Source organism: Gopherus evgoodei, chromosome 10 (genome assembly GCF_007399415.2).
Source record: "Gopherus evgoodei ecotype Sinaloan lineage chromosome 10, rGopEvg1_v1.p, whole genome shotgun sequence".
In the NCBI taxonomy this organism is placed as follows: domain Eukaryota; kingdom Metazoa; phylum Chordata; order Testudines; family Testudinidae; genus Gopherus; species Gopherus evgoodei.
The window spans coordinates 8,618,277-8,643,235 of record NC_044331.1 but is presented as its reverse complement, the minus strand read 5'-3'; the positions used below and the strand labels follow the sequence as shown (position 1 = coordinate 8,643,235).

At 45.1% G+C, this 24,959-nt stretch overlaps 1 protein-coding gene across 2 annotated transcripts in view; it reads right to left on the bottom strand.

Moving 5' to 3' along the window:
- The window catches only part of ADAMTS17 (ADAM metallopeptidase with thrombospondin type 1 motif 17), a 265,553-nt gene that overhangs the window by 225,856 nt on the left and 14,738 nt on the right, over positions 1-24,959 (bottom strand). For both annotated transcript variants that reach the window (XM_030578668.1, XM_030578669.1), the window contains 2 exons: positions 24,483-24,648; positions 4,225-4,397 (listed from right to left, as the gene is read on the bottom strand). In XM_030578668.1, the coding sequence (XP_030434528.1) occupies positions 4,225-4,397; positions 24,483-24,648 (339 nt within the window). The remainder of the gene's footprint in view (positions 1-4,224; positions 4,398-24,482; positions 24,649-24,959) is intronic.

The window sequence follows — 24,959 nt, the reverse complement described above, 5'->3', positions numbered from 1 at the left end:
GTGGTGCTGAAGTGAGATCCAGGGACCTTGAGCATTGCAGTCAGTGAGGTGTGATCCATATGGACATCTTTCACCCTATTTATATAGGAAAATATCTGGTTCCCATTTTCCACAGAAACATTCCACAAACCTCTGTGAGGCATGGCAGTGCTATTTTACAGATGGGGAACTGAGGCACCCAGAGTCACTAAGTGACTTTCCTAAGGTCACACAGAAAGTCTGCGGTAGACCCTGGAATTCAACCCAGAACCCCTGAGTGACAGTCCAGTGTCTTAATCACATAGATTCATAGACTCTAGGACTGGAAGGGACCTCGAGAGGTCATCGAGTCCTCATGGCAGGAACAAATACTGTTCTAGACCAGGGGTCAGCAACCTTTCAGAAGTGGTGTGCCAAGTCTTCATATATTCACTCTAATTTAAGGTTGTGTGTGACAGTCATACATTTTAACATTTTTAGAAGGTCTCTTTTGATAAGTCTATAATATATAACCAAACTATTATTGTATGTAAAGTAAATAAGGATTTTAAAACGTTTAAGAAGCTTCATTTAAAATTACATTAAAATGCAGAGTCCCCCAGACCAGTGGCCCGGACCCAGGCAGCGTGAGTGCCACTGAAAAGCAGCTCGTGTGCCGCCTTCGGCACCCATGCCATAGGTTGTCTGCCCCTGGTCTAGACCATCCCTGATAAACATTTCTAACCTACCCTTAAATAGCTTCAGAGATGGAGATTCCACAACCTCCCTGGGCAATTTATTCCAATGTTTAACCACCCTCATAGTTAGGAACTTTTTCCTAATGTCCAGCCTAAACCTCCCTTGCTGCAGTTTAAGCCCATTGCTTCTAGTTCTATCCTTAGAGGCTAAGATGAACAAGGTTTTCTCCCTCCTCCTTATGATACCCTTTTAGATACCTGATAACTGCTATCATATCACCTCTCAGTCTTCTCTTTTCCAAACTAAAGAAACCCAACCTTTTCATCTCTCTCCCCCTGAGATGACATTCTGGCCCCACTGAAGCTCATGGCAAAGTCCCATTGATTACAGGGGAACCAGGATTTCACCCCTGTACTTTTAACGAATGAGATTCAAGCAAGCTGATCCACCAGTCAACACCCTACAAGTTGATGTCACAAAGAGGCTCTGCAGCTACTCCTCCCCTCGGGCAGAGGAAAAACCTCATGGAAGTCATCTATGTACAACTCATTAATTTGGGATGTGTTGAGAAATCTGGATTTGGCCCTGAATCCCGTCGAGAGCTGGAGGATAAAGAGAACAGGATGATGCACAACCAGAATAATCACACCCAACCAACATAGGTTTGCCTCAGACAAAAAGCAGCTTGAAAAACAGATCTGTTCACAGAAACATATTTTCTATCCACCCCTTGCAAAGCTTGTGGGCGGAATTCAGGATAGGGGCACTGTGGCAATGCAAAGAATAACCTTTCTGTGCTCCAAACTGAACACATCCTGAAATGCAACAATGCCATTTCATAATGAAGGGATGGTAAAGAGAACAGATCTGTTGAAAGAGCCGCGTCTATGAAACGAGCCAAATAAATACAGACACACAATGAAGCCTTGTTCAGTGAATAGCCTCACAACGTACTAGAAGGTAAAATAATAATAATAATAAAAAGAAAAAAAAAAAAAGAGTCAGCTTGTTAAAGGAATAGATCAGTTAAATTCCCTGTGGGCTCAACCAGCCAAAGACTTCATAACACAATGGGGCCCCACTGAATCAGCACCTGTTAAAGGAACAATAGATCTGTTTAGAAAAAGACCATTGCTGTGCAGTGAGGTTATGCATTGAGATGTGTCTCGTTCAGCCCTTCATATGTTGGGTTAGGTCTTGTGGATTACCATCAAGATTTTGTTTTCGTTTTTTCCTGCCAGTTTGGTGCTCAAGAAAGGTGACAGATTGACATCGAAGAGGATGAAGTATCGCTTTCCAGCTACAGAGCTGAGGCAGTACAAGCATGATGAGTGCAAGCTCCCATCACCCACTACTTCCTTGCTCGCATGTCTCAATCCTGATCTGGAATGACCCCGGCCATCTGTGAATGGACAGTTCAGAGTCCACGGCCATTGCAGCCACTGACTCTTGGGAGAAAATTAGCACCAGCCGTGAGAGGTTTTGCAAACACCTATTAGCGGAGACTGAATGCTTAAGCCACCAGAACAGCTAGCAACTCTGAGTCACCAAATAGCCATACTTGATATGAATTAGCAACTTAGAGGTGAAAGTGTCTCTCCCTGATTCCTACTTCCCTGGCAGGATTAGTAGCTCATTCTTGAAGTACAATTCCATCAGCTATGATGTATTACCACATCTATCTAGCAGGGTGTGAACAATTCCACAGGGTTTGGCTGGATGCTGCCTCACGCCTGCAGTACAGGTGCCTGCAATTTGCAACAAGGTTGCCAAACATTGTTATTTAAAAAAAAAACAAAAAACCAACAACAACAACAACTGTATGAGATAAAACATGTGTCTCTAAAAGTCCAGATCCTTTACTGGGGTAGCTCCATTGCCTTCAGCTGTATTAATCCAGTATCAGAGGGGTAGCCATGTTAGCCTGTATCCACAAAAACAACGAGAAGCCTTATGCCCAAATAAATCTGTTAAAAAGGTGCCACTGGACTCCTTGTTGGTTTTGTACTATTCCAGTTTATCACTCCACTTTTCAAAAACAGATGCTCCATGGAAATCTTTAGGAACCCAGGAAGTGCCTTGGTAGATCAGACCAGACATCTATGACCAGTAATGGAATAATCTGCCCCAAGTGGAAAATTCCATTTCCAGTTGGGTTATTTTTGTGCTCTCTCTTTAGATAGGAGCTCAAGACCCAAATTTCCAATTTGGATCCCAACTTCTCCATCATTAGGATCCTGGAATTTGATTTGGACCATTACAGAAATAGAGGAGATCTACAATGTTTAGTTCCAGAGCCAAACTCCCCAAAAGTCTGAATCTGGGATTTCAGTTCAGGCTCCATCTCAAGTCCTCTTATCCCATTCCTCCTACTAAACAGGCATCGGCATAGAAACAGCTTCTTAAAAGCTCCCCTACTCCTTGTTTCAACAACTGAAGTCAGAAGCTTCCTTGTTAGATGACAAGGCAACAAGCTACTGTGAAAAGGGACTAGGACCTCAGCTGGGGAAGTTGCCAGTAGCAAGACAACTCTGATGAAAGTATCTTTGCCAATGATTTTAAGGAAAAATATCTTTAGTTATAAAGGATGAAGGAACAGAAATGCACAATACATGATAAGCACAATGTTCTCACAAAAAAAAGGGGCACAGAATTTTCCACGTTCTTAAGGGAAAACATTTTCAGTGTGCACGTCAAATGAGATCACTGAGCAGTGCCCAAGTGACAGCATTCCAATACTTTTATCACACGAAGAAAGTTATGTCACATCCTTGCCCAGCTGTATTTTGTGGTTGTTATATACATTTACACACACAATTATGAGCAACTCAGCTTGACTTAAGAGGGTTTTTGCAAGTGACTCAGATGTGAAATTCACAGAGGAAAATGAAGCGGGGTCCCAAAGCTGAAAGTACAAAACAAGATTACTTGTAATCACCACAGACCCACCCAGGGACCAGTGAATTATCCCATGCATCTGACAAAGTGGGTCTTCACCCATGAAAGCTCATGCTCCAATACGTCTGTTAGTCTATAAGGTGCCACAGGACTCTTTGCGGCTTCTTACGGATCCAGACTAACATGGCTACCCCTCTGATACTTGAATTATCCCAGTTACTGTTTAGAAAATAAAAGTGGTTAGAGAAGCAATATTCTAAACACCTTACAAATCTGTGCGGGAACACAGCTTCTGCATGTCCAGCTGTTGAGAAGACAGTTATTAGATACCATGGATGGACACCCCAGACTTGGAGTGGAAAAGGTGGTTTCCCTGGAAGAGATCAGTTCAACCTGAACTAGCATCTCAAACTAGTTTGACTTCCATAGGGCCAAGGAGGTTCAGATCTGAATCTTCAGCTTCACAATCACCCCTACAGCTCAGGTCAGACCTGAACACAGAAAAGGGGCTGTTTTCCCAGATCTAGCTCAGATACTCTGAAACGTTCACCAGTGTCATATTCAAACTGGAGATCTGATTGAGCCATCAACCTCAAAATGAACCCCACCCTCAGCATATTGTAGATCAGAACACTTGACTCACTCTCCAAGAACAACGTGAATACGTACCATGTTCATAACTGTGAGGATGAACCTTTGGGCTGCCTCAGCACCATGGTACTGCACCATATCAGCATCAGCCACTATCAGGGTTTCTACTGTATACTCATTGGTGAGTCGGATGGCATTTCTTCGCTCTCTCCAGTCATTCGCTGGTTTCATCTTCTTTTGTCTCTTCTTTTCTAGAAAATAAAGTATATATTAAAGGCTCCTCTAGCTCTAGCAGGTAGATCATAGTAACATATACCAGACTATAGCTGAGACTTCCCTCCAAATTCCACCTGGATTGGCCTTTAATTAAATTAAGTTTCCATGTGATCTGTCCATCAGTGGAACCAATCAGGAGTTTCCATTATAAATACATGCATAACTGTGTGCGCGCTTTTTTATCAGACCATGAAAATCTATGAAAAGAGAGGAGGAAAAAGATGGGTGTACTGTAAAAGAGTGAATTAAAAAAAAAAAAAAAGAGCAAAATGTAGAGAATAAGTTGCAGTTGAACCAGAAAAGGAATCACACTGTTGCAAGAACAACAGAAACTGAAAATCCTGCTCCTAAACAAAAGCATCTGCACATTTTAGTGGAACAAAATGATAAGTCACGGAAAGTCTGCTGAAGAAAGGTGACATAGGCCAGATTCAGGATGGGGGATAGTCTGTGGCAGCCTTAGACAACTATGGAATGAGTGCTCAATGACAGTTTGGGGAATTTTCTCTATCTTTTACCCTCTGAAGGTTTTGTTTTAGCCAAAGAAGTTGCAAGAAACTCCTGTGGCTGCTATTACGATTGGTGCACTTTAAACATGCATATGACATGAAATGTTATTTAGCCATTGGAGCAGACTACCAAAAGATGCGGTAGATTCTCCATCACTCGGAGTCATTTTTTGCTTTAGAAAAAACCTGAGTTGCTGGGCTAGAAATCACTGGGTGAAATCTATGGCCTGAAATATGCATGAGGTTAGACTAGATGAATATTTTAGGTTGGCCTAAAATTCTACAGACCTAAGAAAACCAGACTCATTTTGAGGGAGTCCAGAGATGAAGCAATTGTCAGTAAAAATAAATACTAGATGGTGTGAACTTAATCAATTCAGTGAGGAAATTAAAGCAAAGGCCAAGGGACAAATACATTAATAAAACTGCCCCCTTCAAAGATGAGAAATGTTACACATTTCAAAGCTCAGGGAGAGATGTGTAAAGCATCTGATGAATGAATAAGGGACAAGCTGGACACATATGTGACATTAAAGCTATACTCCTCATTACAGTCAAAGTGTATTCAAGTTTTCAGTTGTAAAATGAAAGAAAAGCAAATGAGTACCGAGAACCAATTTATTCTGCAATATGTAAGATACCAAATCCTTGTATCCACTGAAATTATTAGCACTTGTGCTTATCGCTAAGGGTGAAAAATATTGTAGTAAAGATTCTGCAACCCTTGTTCATGTGAGTACTTCCATTAAAATCATGGCACTACTTGTGGAATATGGACACAATCCATGGAGTAAAGTTCCCCATCAGGGTGGCGGAATCCACTCCCAAGGTCCCATATAAAGCAGTGATATAGTACATGTCTTATCTGACAATGAAGTGGGCATAATTTTATCTCACGCTGCAAATAAATCAAAGAGCCAGGGCATTCTAAAAACACACTTCCTTCCTTTCCAAAGCAGAGAGTTTTACTGTTTAGTTGTCAAGAGAAACAGATTTCTTCCGAGCACCTTCTATTGTGGGACTTGCCTGGGAAAGCAACATTCTGCAATGTGAAGATCCCGGTTTACATTTATTCTATGATGCTGGTTTTCCAGATTCTGTTTACTAGCTTTCTTACATAACTCAGCTTTAATTGTCCTACATTACCAGTCTGGTAAATATGCTAGCATCCCAATAGTCCGTTTCCCCTGAATTAATCTGTTTTATTCAGGCAGCCAGATGCCAATGGTTGTTAAGCTTCCTCATGCCCACCTGAAACTGACAAGAGCACTTCTGTTCATTCATACATTCATTCCATCTCATCAATGCACACATTCACACATGTTCATCCCAGCCTCATTCACAGTTATCTGGCAGTCATTCCAGCACTGCTTTGCGCAGGCTTTTGTCCCTTAGGCATCAACTGTCAGCACTTGGTGCATTTTTTTAATCTGAGAAAACAGCCACGACATTAGATTTTTTTTTAAACACGCTTTGGAAATACCCTGTTGCAGATAAGATAGACAGGAGCCTCTGTGTAAGCCAGAAGGGTTAATTACATCTCAAGGTGCCCACAAATAATGAGGATCTACACGCTGCCGGCTAGGAGGAAAACTAGCCCTTCTGGAGGTTTGTAGTACCAAATACTGCACGGCAGTTACAGAAAACCATGCAATCATTACAAAGCTGCCCGCAGAGGAGGAGAGCTGTACATTCTTGAGTGCCTGTGAAATGAAAAAAATGGACTGACTGTGAATATTAGAAAGTAGGAGAGCTGAGCACCCCTTCAACTTTCCACCACTGAAATGGAGATGAACTTCACTCAACTTCAGTGAATAAGCTTCTGTGTTCTCTCTGTCCGTTCACAGAGTCCCTCGTCCTGGGCGGCAGCACCTTAATGGTTAGCATATAAATATATACGCTGGGCAGCAGGAGATTCATTCCATTCAAAACATTTTCAAGCGATAGTTGGCATTTCTGAACCTCCGCCTGGTGAGTGGCATCTAACCGGAAAGGGACAGCATTTCCCCAATAGAATCGAAGTTCTTGTAATTCCCTAATGAACTCAAGGAACAGATCTTCAGCTGGTGTGACACAACCTAGTTCCACTGTGCTGGCTGGCTGGCATCAGTTAAAAATCTGGCCCTTAGCCTTAACACTCAAAGCAGCACACCTTAGATCATTTTTAACTTCCCCCCTCTCAAATTAAACACACTCATTTTGAAGTGTGCTATCAATATAAATCACACAGCGGCATAGGCCAGTGTCAAATGCAAGAATGTTTTTACACGGTTGCCATGAAATACAGCAGAAGCCAATACAGACTGCAGGAAGGATATGCAGTGCATTGGATTAGATTCATGCATTTTAACACCAAAAAGGGAACATTATGATCACCTAGTTTTGGAAGCTTGCATAGCACAGGACCAGAGAGCCTTCACCCAGTAATTTCTGCATCAAGCATTAGGGGGACAGACGGTTTTTGCAATAAAATTGTATTTAAAAGAACACTGGGACATTCCTGCATGCAGATACAATGAGCCAGTCATAAGCAACTTTGTGTTTCAGGGAATCATGTAAGGTAAGAAAGATCTTTCTCAAAGTCTATGGAATTAAAAAGCTTCCCAAACGCACAGATGAGAACTGAGGGGCTCACGTTTCACACAGTGCAAGACAGGGCATAGGACATAAAGAATGAAATCCAGATCATCTATGTACACCTGGAATCTACCTATCTGGACAGCAGACCCCTATCAGTACAAATACAGTATGTGCAGGAGGAATGCCTCACATTTAAAAAGGCACCACAACTAATTGCAAAGGATTTGGGTAATGTCCACTAGCTTATTTCTGCCCTGCCTTAGGAAAGAGTCAAACCCTTCTCTTGCCATTTTAGATTCTCTGTACATCAGGGTTTCCCCCTGAATTAGCAAGCCAGTAGTAAAAGTTCTTTGCTTCACAGAGTAAGCTAACATCTAATCTCCTCCCACTGCTCCCCCAAACCAAGTACATTTTTATATTACAGAGACAGAGAAAAGCCTCTTGGTGAAAGTACATCTCCAGAGTCACCTAGCTGGCACAGAAGGGCATAATTCCTTGCACCAGCCTTGACACTATGCTGAGCTGGGGGGTTAGAAGAGGGTCTCTCTGTAGCCTTTCTTCGTGGTTTCTACTGTGGAGAAGCAGTTTCAAGTTGCACCAGTGGAGGCTGCTGAAGAGATGCTGAAACAGCACAGGTGCTGGTCATGCCCTTTTCAAGCCAGTACCACCCACTTTTCCTGTCTCACTGGTCTCCTATGCTCTTTTCCCCACATGTCTTGCAGATCTGAGCCAGGAATGACAGAATATTGTATAGCAGCCAAATAGGGAAAATGCAGAGCTGGCAGCCCTGTTGGGTCCCAAAAATTTTCAGACTTCCCGCTACAGCTGGTGGGGAAAAAAATCCTACAGCTTGGTTATGCAGGGCAATCCTCTGCATACCCAGACAAGCGGAATAGCTCTCACGTGTAGGGAGCTGGCACTCATCCCAGCTGGCATTCTGAGGCCCTTCGCATCCAATGCCCACTTGTTCCTTGCTGGTGACACAACTATGATGCGGCTTTTGTGGAATTCTGAAGTGTTCCTTTCAGAACTCCTTCCCCCCCCCGCCCTTTGCTATTACTAAAGCCCTTCCTTTTTTAGGTGGTCATTCTTGCTTCGTAACCCAAAGTGACTGCTATTAATAGAGGCGGCCCCGGACTTGAGTCAAGAAGTCTGAGCGTGGTAATGACTGAACTGTGAAAAATGCCTAAGCAAAAGAACAATAAAGTCCGAGAACTCACAGTGTTCACTCCACTTTCTCACTCTTGGTGGAAAAGAAGCCACTCATGGGTCAAGGGAAAAGTATGCCCACTGCACTGGAGCACAACCTGGGATCTGAGGAGTAAGGCTGGTGTCTGGGAGGCATGCTACAGTCACCTGCTCTGCTGCTCATCTGTCCTTCAGCGGTAGGTTGAGAAACTGGCTAAGGTTTGTAGATCCCACTTGCTGCATTCATGTACAAGGTTGTGAAACTGCAGCTCTGCAAAAATTTGACCAATGTGTTTCTGGGGGTGGGGGTGGGCAGTCGTGCAAATCTTTGGAAAAGTCTCAATTTGCAAATAATTAATACCCTCTCCCAGAAGTTCACTTGGGTTGGCCAACTTTAACAAGGTTTCCATCCACACCCTCAAACTCCTCATCATTTCTCCCTCTGCTTACCTTGAAACTCGGCTGACCTCATATAAGTTTGGGAATCTGGGCTCTTAAGCTCTTACGCTTCCCAAAAACTTCAAGTGCGAAATATATTAGGGGAAACAGAGGAATCAGTGTCAATCCACGAAGAGCTTTGATGGTCCATGGAAAACTTAGAGCAATGCCCTAATTTAGGGTAAAGCTAAACAACATAAACTGCTTTGCTCGAATTTCTCTTTGCTCTGTATATTCATCGCTATACAAATGCCTTCTCCACTTGCTAGCTGAGGAAATTATATCAGCATTTCCATACTCACACAGGGCCAACAGCTCCAAACTGGACTCTCACTGGACGCCCCTGCTTCCACACATGCAACCACTTTTGCCTGCATTACCGAGACAAGCCAGCATCTGTATGTTGAACTGAGGCAGTTCAGTGTACAACTACCCCATCTAAATGCAAACTGAGTGCACAAACCAACTGCTATGGATACAAACAGCTCAAAAGTGGGGACAAAAGATTAGAGACCACAGCTGAAAATCCATCCACAAATGTGTGTGTCGTGTACCCAATATAACTGGGATAACTTAAACAGAGGTATCCAAAAAAAACCCCACTCAAACAGGCTAGGGTAGAGGGGTCTTGCCGTCGTCCTATCTGAGGAATGAACCTCGAGTGGATGATCATTCCATGAGCACATGAAATCCCAAAATAAAAAACAACATCAGCCACTCAAACAGACTAAATGCTTCGTAGGATCTTCATTCGAACAAATAGTTCTTACAAGTTTTGTGGTGCCTGTGTTACATGTCAGCGCAGGGGTTGGCAACCTTTCAGAAGTGGTGTGCAGAGTCTTCATTTAGTTACTCTAATTTAAGGTTTCGTGTGCCAGTAATGCATTTTAACATTTTTAGAAGGTTTCTTTCTATAAGTCTAATATATATAACTAAACTACTGTTGAATGTAAAGTAAATAAGGTTTTTAAAATGTTTAAGAAACTTCATTTAAAATTAAATTAAAATGCAGAGCCCCCCGGACCGGTGGCCAGGACCCGGGCAGTGTGAGTGTCACTGAAAATCAGCTCATGTGCTGCCTTTGGCACGCGTGCCATAGGTTGCCTACCCCTGTGCTAGCGTGACAGCATCAAGGGCACCCCCATGACTGGGCCTCACTCCTTTTGGTTCTCATGTATGTTGCTGTAGTGAAAACTACAGAATTTGGTGAACTTTCCATGACATATCATTTAAAAAGTGAGATACCAAAAGAATGGAAATCCAACTATCCCTTTAAAAGAGGATCAATTCTGAATTTAACACAATAGACACAGTGACGTTATTTTTCAGGGCCATTCTCAGGCAGTCTAGTCCCAAACTTTACATTAAATGAAAGTTTTCAGAATCTAATAGTAAAAAAAATAAAAATCCATTAAACAGTTTTTGGAAGCCATGTACCTACAAAAAGGCGGAGGCAAGAGGGAGTTTTTTGGGTTTTAACTTCCCTGTAGGTGTTTGCAACCCAGGGCTGGTCTACACTACGGGGGAAAAATCGATCTTAGATAGCTGAAGTAGAAGTATCTAAGATCGAATTACTCAGAGTCCTCACGGCGCGGGATCGATGTCTGCAGCTCCCCGTTGATTCCGCAACTCCGTTCAGGTTGGTGGAGTTACGGAATCGATATAAGCGCGTTCGGGGATCAACATATCGCATCTAGATGAGACATGATATATCGATCCCCGAGCAATAGATTGCTACCCACCGATACGGCGGGTAGTGAAGACGTACCCTCAGAGAGTAAAGGGCTGCTGTGCTTGAGGGCCAGGAGGTGAGGTTAACTAGAAACAAAAGGGAAACTTACACGTCTAGGTTCCCTTCCCAAGAAGAGGGAAAAGCAAAATCTAAACAAAGTACATGCGTGTTCCATTCTTAGACTGAATAATCCCACGGGGCTGCCAGAAACACAGCACGGGATGTTTATTTATTTAAAGATACATTGATTTAACCTGAGCATGTTTCTCTTGCATCTTTCACTCTTGGTTTAGTTTCGATGGCAAAGCAGCTCTCGAACTGTTTATTGAACAGCTTCTTCGAAAAAGCCCGACAGCTCAATAGCACTGAGCTGAAGGCACAAACACCATGTGAATCATTGCCCTGTTTGCTAAACCCGGGTATCTAACTGCCGGCATTTAGAGATTCAGAGATGCTATGGATTCACTAAGCCCCCGTCTTAGGTTTCTGAAGAACTTGACGTAGTTGGCAGAGCATTCATTGAATATGTTACTACGCTGAATGGGATGCAGTACACATGCCACTCCAAAGAAGGCATCACGGGAAGGCTGTTACAGTGCAAGCTGATACAGAGGTGTGAATTCCAATTACACTGCAGATGTTCTTTCACACACTGGATCTGATCCAAAGGTCATGGATGTCAATACAAAGATTCCCACTGCTTCCCCTGGGCTTTCCATCAGGCCCTCTTGCATGTCAGCTACCTTGCAGCTGCAGGTTTCACATACAGAGGAATAGAGTTAGTTATTTTTTTCTTCAAAAACCACAGCAATTCTGAAGAAAAAGTGCATTAACTCCAGAGATTTTCCTCCCTGCTGGAAAGGAAGCTAAGTAACTCTTTCTGGACCTACTGCATGTACTGAGACAGGGCCATCCCCTGGCCCAGAACTAAAGGGCCACCCACTCAACCGTGGAACCACTGAATCCAAGCCGCTACTGAAATCTTGGGGCAACAAATGAAAAGACAGGAACAGGAGTCAGGGGCAAAGGCTGAAAATCAGGGACCCATAAGGGGACACTTGGCAGAGACCCGACAGGAGGTATGAGTTAACAGAAGGAGACTGATGAGAAGGTACAAGGGATCGCAGGCCTCGACCTCGGGTACCCAGGCAGTGTTCAAAACATAGCCATCACCCAGCAGCTCACCTGAACCGGTGGAGAAGTAATCCAGCAGAGCTCTAGCATGCAAAAGGCCCCACCCACAAAGCTCCTGACTGGGGAAGACTTCCAGTCCAACCGGCTGGTTGGGTCGCTCTACTTAAACCAAAAAGAGGCACAGGAAGATGTCTGAGCAACTAGGTGAATCCCTGCCTGGCTGTGGCTGTGACTGTGGATGCTGCCTACTTGCTTGATTTCTGAGCTCTGCCTCCCTTCCTGGTTCCTGTCCTCCTAATCCCAGACCCCCATCTGTTCCCAGTTCCTACTTGACTTCAGGTCCCCGCTCCAACACCCTACTCCGACTCCAGTTTTGGTTCTGACCTTCGGTTTGGCACCTTGCTCTGACCCTGGCTCTGGTTCTAGGCTCCTGACTAACCACTAAGTCTGACCACCAACAGTCTGTCTTTAAAGGAGGTTTTGCAACTCTGGGGGACCATGGATGGGATGTGTGTCCATGGAGGAGGTGCAGGGAACATGCAGCCAGGACCTCAGCAGGAGGTATTGGAGGAGCTGTAAGATGGCTGCAACCTGATTAACTCTACTTAGACACACACCTGGGTCTCCTGCCCGCTGCGGAAAACAGACACTAACAGCAATTCAGAAAAAATCCCCAGTCACTGCTGTAGGGGCTGGTAGAGCCCTTGCTCGCCTCCCAATGGAACACGGTGTCTTCGTCACCTCTGCCACACACACACTCGGTGCAAACTGCCCCACACACTGGGATCAGAAGCCTGCTTTCAAACCTTGGGTCTGGCAGGCCGATGTTTCACAGAGTCACATGGCTAGCAGCAGCCAAGGCAAGTTTTAACAATCATCGTTCATCCTTCATCAATATCATTTCTGGTGCATCATTCCTCATACAAACTAAAGAGTTTTTTGGTTGTGCTGTGCATGGGGTCTCCTCTGCTAGTGTAGAAGGCAGCAGCAGAAGGAAACTCTCTCTGGGAAATGGATACACAATGCAGGTCAAGCTGATCACCCTTCCCTCACTCTCACCTGTTACCTCTCCTATTTGTGAAAGTACAGGGCTGGGGGGGGGGGACGGGACACAGCACCTCCACAACTCTCCGTTTTAATTCTGCTCTTTGTCACAGGTCTGATACCAGTTGATTTGTGTACTCACGCTTGGCAAAGTAAGCAATTTATTCTTCAAAGCGTCACACAGCCTTGACTCTTGCTGACTGCAATGGCAGCTAGGGGCACTCAGCAATTTGCAGGATTAGACTTCAGGAGAATAGATCACTACATCCCCTCCACCAAAACCATCAAAAGCTATTACTTTTCTTTATACAGCAATTTTCAGCACAAATCACTTCACAAAGATATCCTCATTTGTACAGCAGTTCAGGGGGACACGTCACTTCACTGGCTACTGACTGAGGGGGAAGACGGCGGCACCCAAGAGTTTGTGACAGGAAGTAATGGACTCTGCAATCCATTTTCAAGCTGCAAAAGAAATTTTCTTGAGAGACTCTGATTACCCAAGTTGGAATGTGGCCAGCATACCAAAGCAAACACCCTTACTCTTGTCAAAAATGCCATTCATCTCCAGCAACATGCGATCAGGCCCTCGTCCTCATGACTTATCTAAAGGACAGCACCCCGGTAAGCACAATGGCCCCTAATATCTTATTGGATCAATGTTCCAACTGCAGCTTGGAGGAAAGGCTGCCAACATCTGAATTACCACCACCACTTCTTCCTATGCCACCAGGGTTTTCTTTGGAGGTCTCGATCCAACAAGAAACACAGCTCATCGTATAAGATCCCCGTCAGAGGAGACATATTAAAATTAATACAGAGCAGCAGCATAGTCTAGTGAACAACTATTCCTGGCTCTGCCACTGACCTGTTGAGTGACCTGGGGCAAGTCACTACTTGCCTCCGTGCCTCAGTTTCCCCTTCCATTCATCGTCTGTGCTATCTAATTGGACTGTAAATTGTGGTGCTGGTCACTGGACAAACATGCAGTAAGAGACAATCTTGCCTGGAGCCTTTTGGGAGCTACTAGAACACAAAAACTTTATAGCCTATGAAACGTCAAACCTAGGCATCTGACACGTGAAGGATTTAGTTCAATAATAAATGAACAATAGACTTGCACAGGCCTTTACAGCCAAGGATCTCAAAGTGCTAAACTAATATTAACATGCCATGAAAAATTACCACAAAAATGACATCACGGGGTTCCAGGTTTATTTTTTCTTAGCGAGTCTTCAGCCAACGTGCTTAGTTTACAAAGAGTCTTTTGCGAATGTCAGTCCAACAAACTTAGCCTGAGTTCTGACAGCCAACCTATTATCATTTCTGGTGGGGTGGAGAGAGCCAGAAGAGATTCCACCCAACCAGGGGCTACACATCTATAACTGAGGGCAGAGTCTGGTCCCCTTGACTGGAACTCCGTCACCCTGCTATCTCCCCTGGAGCTCCAGCGATATAACTGAAAGCCCTGCACGGGAAACTTAACACTTCTTCTGCACAAGCCAGAAGTGAATCCCCATAACTGTGGCTGGCTCTGCAGCACGAGCATAATAGTTATTTTTAATCCCTAATGTAAGCAGATATGTCGGATTACACAGGCAGTAGATCTGCCGAGAAAGAAGCTGCCAATTTATGAAGCCACTTTCCAAGCCAATTTAAGCTTCACAACACCCCTGCCAGCTCAATATTATTAGCCCCATTTTACAAATAAGGAAATTGGGCCTCAGAGAGAGAGGTTAAGCTCCAAATTTTTAAAATGGCCTTTGATTTTGAGTCTCTCTGTTTTGGGGTGCCCAATATTAGATAGCTGGGGGGGCCCCAGCACCTATAGCTCCAAACAACAAAGAAATCTGCAGCTGTTAAGATCCTCGGGGGGAGGAATCACCTCAGAGGCATTCTAGCGTTGGCCACTCAAAAGTAGAGGTGCCCAGGATTAGCCCAAGTGATCTGCTGAAGGTCAATGGCCTAGCTGGGACTAGAACCCAGGAGAACCCCGATTCCCACTCCCTGGCTCTATTCCCTAGGTCTGATGCTTTCGTTATGGTGATATAGAGATTAACAGAATCTTTCTTCAACTAAAATGCTAAGCAGCATCTAGTACAGGGGTCGGCAACCTTTCAGAAGCAGTGTGCCGAGTCTTCATTTATTCACTCTAATTTAAGGTTTCGCGTGCCGATAATACATTTTAACGTTTTTTAGAAGGTCGCTCTCTATAAGTCTATATATTATATAACTAAACTAGTGTTGTATTGTAAAATAAACAGGGTTTTCAAAATGTTTAAGAAGCTTCATTTTAAATGAAATTAAAATGTTGATCTTACGCTGCCGGCCCGCTCAGCCTGCTGCTGGTCTGCAGTTCTGGTCACCTAGGCTGGCAGCGGGCTGAGCGGGGCCTGCGGCCGGGATCCCAGCTGGCAAGGGTCTGTCAGCCAGAACCCCAGACCAGCAGTGGGCTGTGCGGGGCTTGCGGCCAGGACCCAGAGGGTTGGAGTCAGGGCTGGGGGCTGGGTATGTGAGAGGGTGCAGGTGTCAGGACACAGGGGGCGCTGGGTATGGGTGGGGGTGCCAGAGTCAGGGCTAGGGTTGTGGGTGGGGGGGGGGGGTGAAGGAGTCAAGTAGAGGGCTGGGTATGTATGAGGGAGGTAAAGGGCTCAGGGCAGAGGGTATGGGGTGTGTGTGTGCTGGGGGGGCGGTCAGGGCTCAGGGGAGAGTGCTGGGTGACTGCCCCCCTAAAAACTCTCAACTCCGCTGCTCCTTGTCCCCGACTACCCCCTCCTGGGACTCCTGCCCCCAACTGCCCCCCAGGACCCCACTCCCCATCTAAGCCTCCCTGTTCCTTGTCCCCAGACTGGACTCTACCTCCTACCTGTCCTCTGACTGTCCCGACCTTCATCCACACTCCCATCTCCAGCCAGACCCCCAGGACTCCCATGTCTATCCAACCACTCCCTGTCTCCTGACAGGACCCCCAGAACTCCCGACCCATCCAACTCCACCCCACTCCCTGCCGCCTGACAGGACCCCCAGAACTCCCAACTCATACAACCCCCCCAGCTCCTTGTCCCCTGACCCCCCCCCTACAGAGATCCCCCACCCTCCTTGCTCCCGGTCCCCTGACTGCCCTGACCCCTATTCACTCCGTGCCCCCTCACAAACCCCGGAACTCCCATGCCCCATCCAACCCCCGCCCACCCCTAACCACCCCCCCGGGATCCCACCCCCCCATCCAACCCATCCTGCTCCCTGTCCCCTAACTGCCCCCACCCCTTATCCAACCCCCCCAGCCCTGGGCCCCTTACCATGAGGCTCCACACAGAGCTAGATACGCTGCTCCGCGGAAGCACGCAGCCCCGCCCTTCCGGTTGAGCAGGGAGCATGTCTGCCTCCCCGCAGAGCCAAATCTGCCCTCGGGAGCGTGCAGCCCCAACCCCCAGAGCGCTGCACGTGGCAGCAGGGCTCCAGGGGAGGGGAGAAGGTCGGGGAGGGGCCGGCAGCTTGCTGCGCTGGGCCCGTGTTCCGGCCCAGGAGCACGGACCCCGCGGCTTGCCATGCCATAGAGTGGGACCATTTGCCCACCCCGTGCGCACGGCTATGCTTCTGCTCCCTGTCCCCGCGGGGGAAGTGGAGGGCAGAGGATAGCGCGCCGGGCTGGGCAGGATTTTTAGTGGCATGCTGGAGTCCCAGCAGGCTCCAGTGTGCCATTAAAAATTGGCTCGTGTGCCGTCTTTGGCACATGTGCCATAGGTTGCCGACCCCTGATCTAGCAGCTTCCTACAATTCACCTGACTGCCTTCCTCTTCAGAAGGACAACAGGAGGAACAGCAGCATCCTGAAATAAAGGACTGTGTCACCCAACTTTTTAGCCCATTAGCACCTGCCAATTTAAATTTTGTTAAACTACAAAGGAATCTCACACTAACTTTTACTAGGGGCTGAACAAGGGAGTAGAACAGCTCTACTCTAACCAGATACTCAGCGGGTGGGAAAGAATCTACACAGTGCTTATATTTGGATGCCATTTGTTTGCTTCTCTTTTGCACTTGTCCAGTGAGGGACAAAAACGCAGGGCCGCTCTCTGCTCTGCATTATAACTGCTGCACTTGTGCTCGGAGTTTCACACAGCATGGATCAATGCTGTAGTCACCTACACCACACTCCCAAACCAGTGGTGAAATGGTCCTAAAGCTGATATTTACCAACAAAAAGGGGTCTCTGACTTGATGTTAGTTCAGCTCTAAACTTGCTATTCAGAAAGCTAGGGCCCTGAAGAACTCACTAGAGCTACCCGCCAGGTTTGCAGGATCTGGTTAGTGCTAATGCAAATGCTTCTAATGCCTGCAGACATTTACTTAAATTACACCTTCAGCACTGCTTATTGTGGAAATCTTTTTAATATTTCAGCAGAGGCTTCCTAATATGGGCTAACACAGGTTGCATTACATCTCTCTGTTTTTAGAGTGCTTGGTTTTTTGGCCATAACAACTGCTACTTCAGACCAAGTCAAACCTGCAGAGAAAACACAGCTCAGAGACAATGATTAAAGATGGGGAAATTCCTCATATGACTAACACATGTTTAGAACTTATACCTGTTTGAGGACAATGTTCCACACATTTGATGCCTGAAAACTAGCACCTATTTAAACTATTACCAGCACTGGTCAACTGGATTGCAAGAAACTGAAGGTGAGAAGAAACACGATTGTTATTTTGTGGATAAAAATATGTCGACTTTGTTTTCCCTCTTAATTACTGCTCTCCATGCAGCACATTTGCGGGCATTACATGAAATCTGTGGTTCATTTAGTTTTAAGACAGACTTGCATTTAGGAGAAATTTATGGGGTCTGTGTCATAAGCATTAAATAATAACCTTTCATCCAAAGACAATCTGCTCTCTTTCATGCTCCTGAGCTGTATTTTATATCAAGCCCCTTCGACGAAGAGAGACCTTAATACATCACCAGAGACCTTTGGAAAAGTTATTAGGGAACTTTACATTTCCCGACAAAACAGAACATTTTATGAGATGGTTAAGAGAGATTACTATTTCGTAATGTGGTTAGACTCTATCTTTTTAACATGGATTTTTCCCTGCCCTCCAAGAAACGTTGAGAAAATCCTTTCCCATGCATTGGATTGCTGCTGGCATATGAAATATGCCGAATACATTGAGCCAGGTTTTCAGCTAGTCTAAATCGGTGTAGTGCTACTGAAGTTAATGGCGCTAGGCCTATGTCTACCAGCTGAGGATCTGGTTCATTATATGTAATATGTTATGTTTGTGGCCGCCCCTACCCCCAAACAACCGTAATGAGACTATAAATAAATATTAAAATGACACAACACAAGCCTAATTTTTATATTGCCATTTGAGGGTTCAACAAGACTTCATACAATACCTAGTGGCTGATATGAAACGGTAACATTTTCAAAAGCTCCAAGTGCTTAAGAAGCAAAATCCAGCAGAAATGTGGCACTTAGGCTCCTAAATACAACTGATTTTAATGAGACTAAGGGCCTGTCTACACAATGAGTTCTAGCAGTATGCTATGCCACACTTTGGGACTTGCACTGCACCGTAGCAATCTCCACAAGGGACGGTTACTGCACACCCTGGCTTGCTCCATCGCATCTCACCATGTACATAAGCCATAGGTACCTCAGTGTCTAAGTCACTTTTGAAAATGGGACTTCAGTGCTTCTGAAAATTTGATGCAAAGGCTAATTTTGCTCAGGTGACATCACTGGGTAGCTACATTTGGGGGTGCTGATAGAGTCAGGCAGAAATGTCATTGCACTTTTGTCCTGTGTTTCAGCTCTGTTTCCCTCTCCCCTTGCACAGATCCTCATGGGAAGGATGATGCTTTTGCTATTTGGGAGGCAAAGGACAATGCCTTTGGGAAGGATCAGGTTCCACACGTACCAGTCACAGGTGCAGATGGGGCATTTTTGCTTTCCCTTTCTTCCACGTTAATTTATTTTGCTTTCTTCCTATACGCACTCCCCTACCCCCCAGAGCCATTCCACCAGCTGACATGCATCTTTCCAGGTGAGTATAGTTACCTGTTACAGGTCCATTGCAGCCAGTGGGAATCCTTCCACCGGCATCTACTTGCACTGAACCCATGGGTATGATCAGTAATTCCTACCTCCTAACAGTCCCGGGTTTCAGGGGACTGTCCTGCTCTGACCCCCCAAATCTCCTGTCCCACAGGGCTGGCTGGGCTCAGCTCCCTGCTCCAGGTGTTGCAACCTTGCCCCTGGTGCACGAGGTCACAGTGCTGCTCAGGTTTGGCCCTAGCCTCCCTAACAGCAGGGCAGCTGGGCCAAATTTGAGGGAGTGGTGCTATGAATATGTGCACCACTCAAATTTAGCTCAGCTGACCATCCAGTGTGGGGCGGGGGCAAACCTCAATGGCACTGCAATGTGACCCCATGCCAGGTAGCAAAGCCTGGCTCCAGGAGACAAACCCAGCCAGCACAAGGGGACAGGAGCTGCCGCTATGGGGTAGGCACAGCGCAGTTTCATTCTACCACTTCTCCTCAGGCCTGCCTCCTGGGGGCAGCACCTGACACCCTCTCCCCCCACCCCCAAGACCTCCCATTCCCTGGGAGAAGGACCCATCCCGCTTTTCCCTTTTGAAAGGTGGGAGGTAGAATTATTGCTATTTAAAACCTCATCATCTGAAGCTTCCCTTATTTTTTTTTTTAATGCCCCCCAAACAAAATAATCCAAGTGGCGCTAGTTCACTTTACTGTCCACCGAGTTACAGGTTCAGAAGGAAAATCTAAAAAAGAGCAGCTTTGGTAAGTTCTAAGAACACACAAAAAAACAACTAAGAATTGATCAATATACAAAAAATGTGGCACTCCCAGAGCTTAAAACAATAAACCCTTTAATTTATATTTACACATGCGTGAGTGTTGGTATGTATACACAATACACAGTTCCACACTATACAAGTATATATAAAATTTATAATGTCTAAACATATTTCTTCAACACTTGCAGTCTCTGAGTGTGCATGCCAATTTTCAGCCTGTGTGATATTTGACAGCCAAGTTACAAGCCACTGCAAACTCGGGTCCATAATGGAAATCTGGATAGTTCCTTAGTTCTAGTTCTTAGTAATGAGGTCTTTTATTCCCAAGAGAAAGCTTGGAAGCAAGCCGATCGTATATCATTTCCATGCCGTTTCACTAGGAATGGATCTCGAGGTGGCAGAGAGGATTATTTTTTTTTTCTGTTTCTAAACTCCTTGTGCACAAAAGTTAATCCAAACCAGACAGAAGTCAATGAGGTCATTAGTGTGCTAAGCCTATTAACAACCATGACTTACCTGCAACAATGAAAAACATTCCGGGAGTTTGCTTTTAAGCAGGAAGGCCCATGAGCAATTCCATTATTTTCTGACATTGCAACTTGTGGTAGCTGCTGCTTGAACCAGCAGAAGATTCCTACATTGTACCTTTGAGCTTCACTTCCACCTGGCAGGTTTGCAAACTCACTCCCGTAATGCAGCGCACAAGATGAACCTTGCCAGAGCGGAAGGACAGTCTTGTGGTCAACGTCCAGGACTGGGATTCAAGAGGTTTGGGCTGTTCCCAGCTGTCACAGACACCCTGTATGATCTGGGGCAGGTCACCTAGGATCAGCTCCAAAGCCCATTAAGTCAATGGGAAACTTTCCATCAACTTCAACAGGTTTGGCTCAGGCTCGTAATCCCCCTCATGGGGTTGACACTGACCTACGTCACCTGAATGTTGTGAGGGGCAGATTCGCAAAAGGCTGCAAGGCACTCAGATACTATGGTACTGATCACCATCAAAAAGCTGTAAATAAACAAGGAGCCCAGTATTGCAAAGTTCTGGGCTCCCTGGACTCCAACAGAGCAAATGAGCAAAGGGAGTTCTGCATCATGCAGAAATGACTTTAGTTGTGCAGCGGCAACCCACTGCGTCTCAGTGGACTATAAGAATGAAGGTGTAGATGAACGAGTAGTAACATGCAACACTGCACGCGCATAGGCTGTTTTCCTGACAAGCACAGTTTAAACTATTGATAATGTTGTATACTATAGTAGTAAAAATTGTATTTGCTCTAAGTAACAGAGATGCAGTAACTACAGCACGTAGCCGTCAAAGCCGGAGAGGTCCAAAACGTTGTATGTGCAAGAGCAACCTCTGGTATGAGACATGTCATCCTCACTAGGGTGATCCCAAGTTGCAGAATTCTGATCAAATCTTGTTCTCCCCACAGTTCAGGGGTGTTTGGAGACAGAGTTTGGGGGTCTGAACCCATCACAACAGCCACTGGTGAGGTAAGAGCTCAGCTCTACACAAAACACACAAGAGAAAACAGGGTCTCTGCTTTAAACCACGTTCTGTCAACAATCAGCAACTAACCAATCAGTGCTGACTATCCAAATTAATGAGCTAATTTCCAAAGGTTAAATCCCTAAACGTGGCATCCTTTAACAAGAGGATATGCAAACTTTCCGAGACCCTCTGTCCCCCTCACCACAATCCCTCCACCTCCCCAAGTCGAACTGCAACTGCCTTTCCTATAGAATGCTGGTTTCAATATCAGTGACCTTCATGGCTGCCACCTCCCTGAATGTCCCATGACAGCTCCAGCTCCTGATCTTCTCTACTCTGTCCAGAATACCTGATAAACTCTACTCCTGATCCCCTCAACTCCCATATCTACTGCTTCCCTGACTGCCCCACAGCAACAACGTGTAAAAAAGTGCACACAGCACAAGAAGTTACCTACCACTGTTCCACCCAGCACAGAGTTCACCCAGTACAAGGAGTGGGGATCAGGAATGACGAGGAAGAGGTAAGGGGAACGAAACACGTAGGCACATAGTGCTGTTCATGAAACGAGACCAGGTTTTGCACAGTATGCAAGAAATCTGTGTGTTCAGCCTTCTAGGACAGATTTCCAGCTAGCGTAAACTGACAGAGCTCCACTGAAGCCAATACTACGTCAGTTTACACTAGCTGAAGATCTGGCCCTGGGTCTTAAAAATGGGAGAAGCCAGGACATGGTGACTAAACACACATTCATACGTCTTCTTGGAATCGCTGAGGGTATTTTAATATCACCAGCTGTTTTCTTACTAACATTAAACAAGCTGCATTTGTTCAATGTTTCCAGTACTGTTGTTACGTACTGAAAGGCTGGGAAGATTTGCAGGGGCTCATAGGCACAAAACTCTCCAACTGGATACATTTACCCAAGCTTTTGGTTTTTATTCCCCTGGAGTTACTGAAGAGGTAAAAAAAAGGGGTGTGAGGAAAGAGAGGGGAGGAAAATATCAATAGGTAGAGAAATGCTAACGAAGAACAAGTGCCACTGATTAAATCAGATTCTTACTCTCTCTTATGCCAGTGGAGAACTTAGGGTTATTGCTTATATAATTACATCCTCATCTGTCCTCCTTTCTGTTTAATAAATATATAATTCTAACATTATCCCACTCTGTTACCACTGAAGACTGGCAATTCAGAACTTCCTAAACACCCAGTGATTTCAGCAGACTCTCTCCTCCCTCAGTCATTATACGTATAGATGGGGATTCCACAGATCGGAATGAGCAGCACAGTTTGGGTTCAGAATCCAAACCCCATCTAATTAAGGACCACTAGGAGTTGGGTTCAGTACCTTAGAGAGAGATGCTCTATTCACAAGAACCAGATCTAGGGTTGATTTCAAATAACCGTCATCCTCAGGGGTTGGATTGGGGTTCTGGTTCAGACACTATCCTCCAGTTAAGCTTATAAACCCCACAAAAGACAGACACAAGCATGCACACCAAAATGACTCCGAAGGTACAAATACAGAGGCGCTGAAATTTGTTTGCAAAGGAGGCGACCGCCACATTCACTTGGAGCTCCAACCTTGGTTCACAAGGCTAGAGAGAGAGCCAGAAGCTCCCTGAGGCTCATCTCCAGGAAAGTGGGACATCCGAATAGGTCATTTCATTTATCTTACATGATCAAAAGGATAACCATTTTTGTGAGCAGCCATTTTAAAAGATCTTTACTCCTAAAATAGATAAGCCAAAATTTGATGAGAACGTCACACTGAAAAATCAAGCGAACAGCAGGAACCAAAGCCAAGCCAGATTTCAGGTGTGAAATCTGCGGTCAAACCACCCTTGGCAATTTCAGATTCACATAAGCATTTACAAAATCATTAAGAAATAAGTTTGCTCATCTGGCTGCATAACTTGCATCACTGTTCATATTAAAAGGTGGGCTGCTCCAACAGTCTGAATTCAGATAGATAAAATGTGGGAAGGACAAACTGAATATTTTTAAATTTTGTACAATTTTTACCAAAACTTAATTCTGCCCATCTCTCCCCTCTACCAGATATTCTGATTGTGCATTTCAAACTCTCAGGGAATACACCTTTTCCTTCCTACAAACCATTTCCTGGGATCACGCTCTGCGAGAGGCACCTTTGAATCTTCTTCATTCATAGATAAATTACAAAGCTAGGAGTGTACATGAGAATTTTCTCAGGCAGGGCCTGATCCTGTTCCCACTGACATCACCTGACAAAACTCCCACTGACTTAAGATGCTATAAGATCAGCCTGTTAAAAGTGGAACATCGTACAGCGCCTTCAATCAGGTTCTCACAGCACTTCACATTTGCGACACGGGCAAGTACTGTTCTAACCAATTTAGAGATGAGGAAGCTCACAGTGAGGTTAAGAGATCTGTCCAAGGTCAGAATGCTGGGAGACAGGCATAAAAACCAGGGGTCCTAATTCTCTATCCTGCTACAATCAATCATTCTTCACATTATCTTGTTACAGTGCAACTCAAAGAAACCCAATTAAGCAAAGGTTTAGACAAGGGTCGGCAACCTTTCAGAAGTGGTGTGCCGAGTCTTTATTTATTCATTGATTTAAGCTTTCGGGTGCCAGTCATACATGTTAACGTTTTTAGACGGTCTCTTTCGATAAATCTATAATATATCACCAAACTATTGTTGTATGTAAAGTAAATAAGGTTTTTAAAATGTTTAAGAAGCTTCATTTAAAATTACATTAAAATGTAGAGCACCTCAGACTAGTGGCCAGGACCTGGGCAGTGTGAGTGCCACTGAAAATCAGCTCGCATGCCATAGGTTGCCTACCTCGGTTCACACCATATTTATTTTTCAATTACTTAAACGCAGGGTTTCAAAGATACCCAGCATATGGGTCTATTTATCTCTGTATTCACATAACTGACATTTAAACCCTCTCTACCTGAAGTCGCAGCATGATCCATCACCTCATCTCATTCATCACTACCTCTCACTGTGCTAAAATTCAGAGCTGGAGCACCAGCGAACAGAGACCTTTGACAGTACAACAGTCGTGACTGTAATGCATTCACACAGTTGATCTCATGCCTTTTCTCAAACTCACCTGATACGACTTTGCAGTGCTCGGCAGGGACCTGGGACTTAGCAGGATAGGTGGATTTTGAGGATCGTTTGTGCCTGATGAAATGCTCTCTTCCATTGAATGAGGTCTCCGAGATATTTACAGGTTGTATTAGCAGCTGTTCTGTTCCAATCTGGATATAGCCAATCTGTCCACACAGGGGAAAAAATATTAGTTCCTTTCCTAGATCTCATCGTGCTGACTCAGTGCTTTTCTTATTCCCGCCAGATCACTTCACAGCAATGCATTTTCACGCTCATTTGTGAGTATACACAGGTTTTAAGCCCAGAAGGGATCAAGACAATCTAGTCTCATCAGCATGACACAGCCCACAGATTCCACCCATTGTTTATGTGTTTGAGTGGAAGGTAAGAGTATTAATTATTTGTATTAATATAGCATCTAGAAGCTCCAGTGTGCTAGGTGCTGTGTTTACATAACAAAGAGATGGTCCCTCCC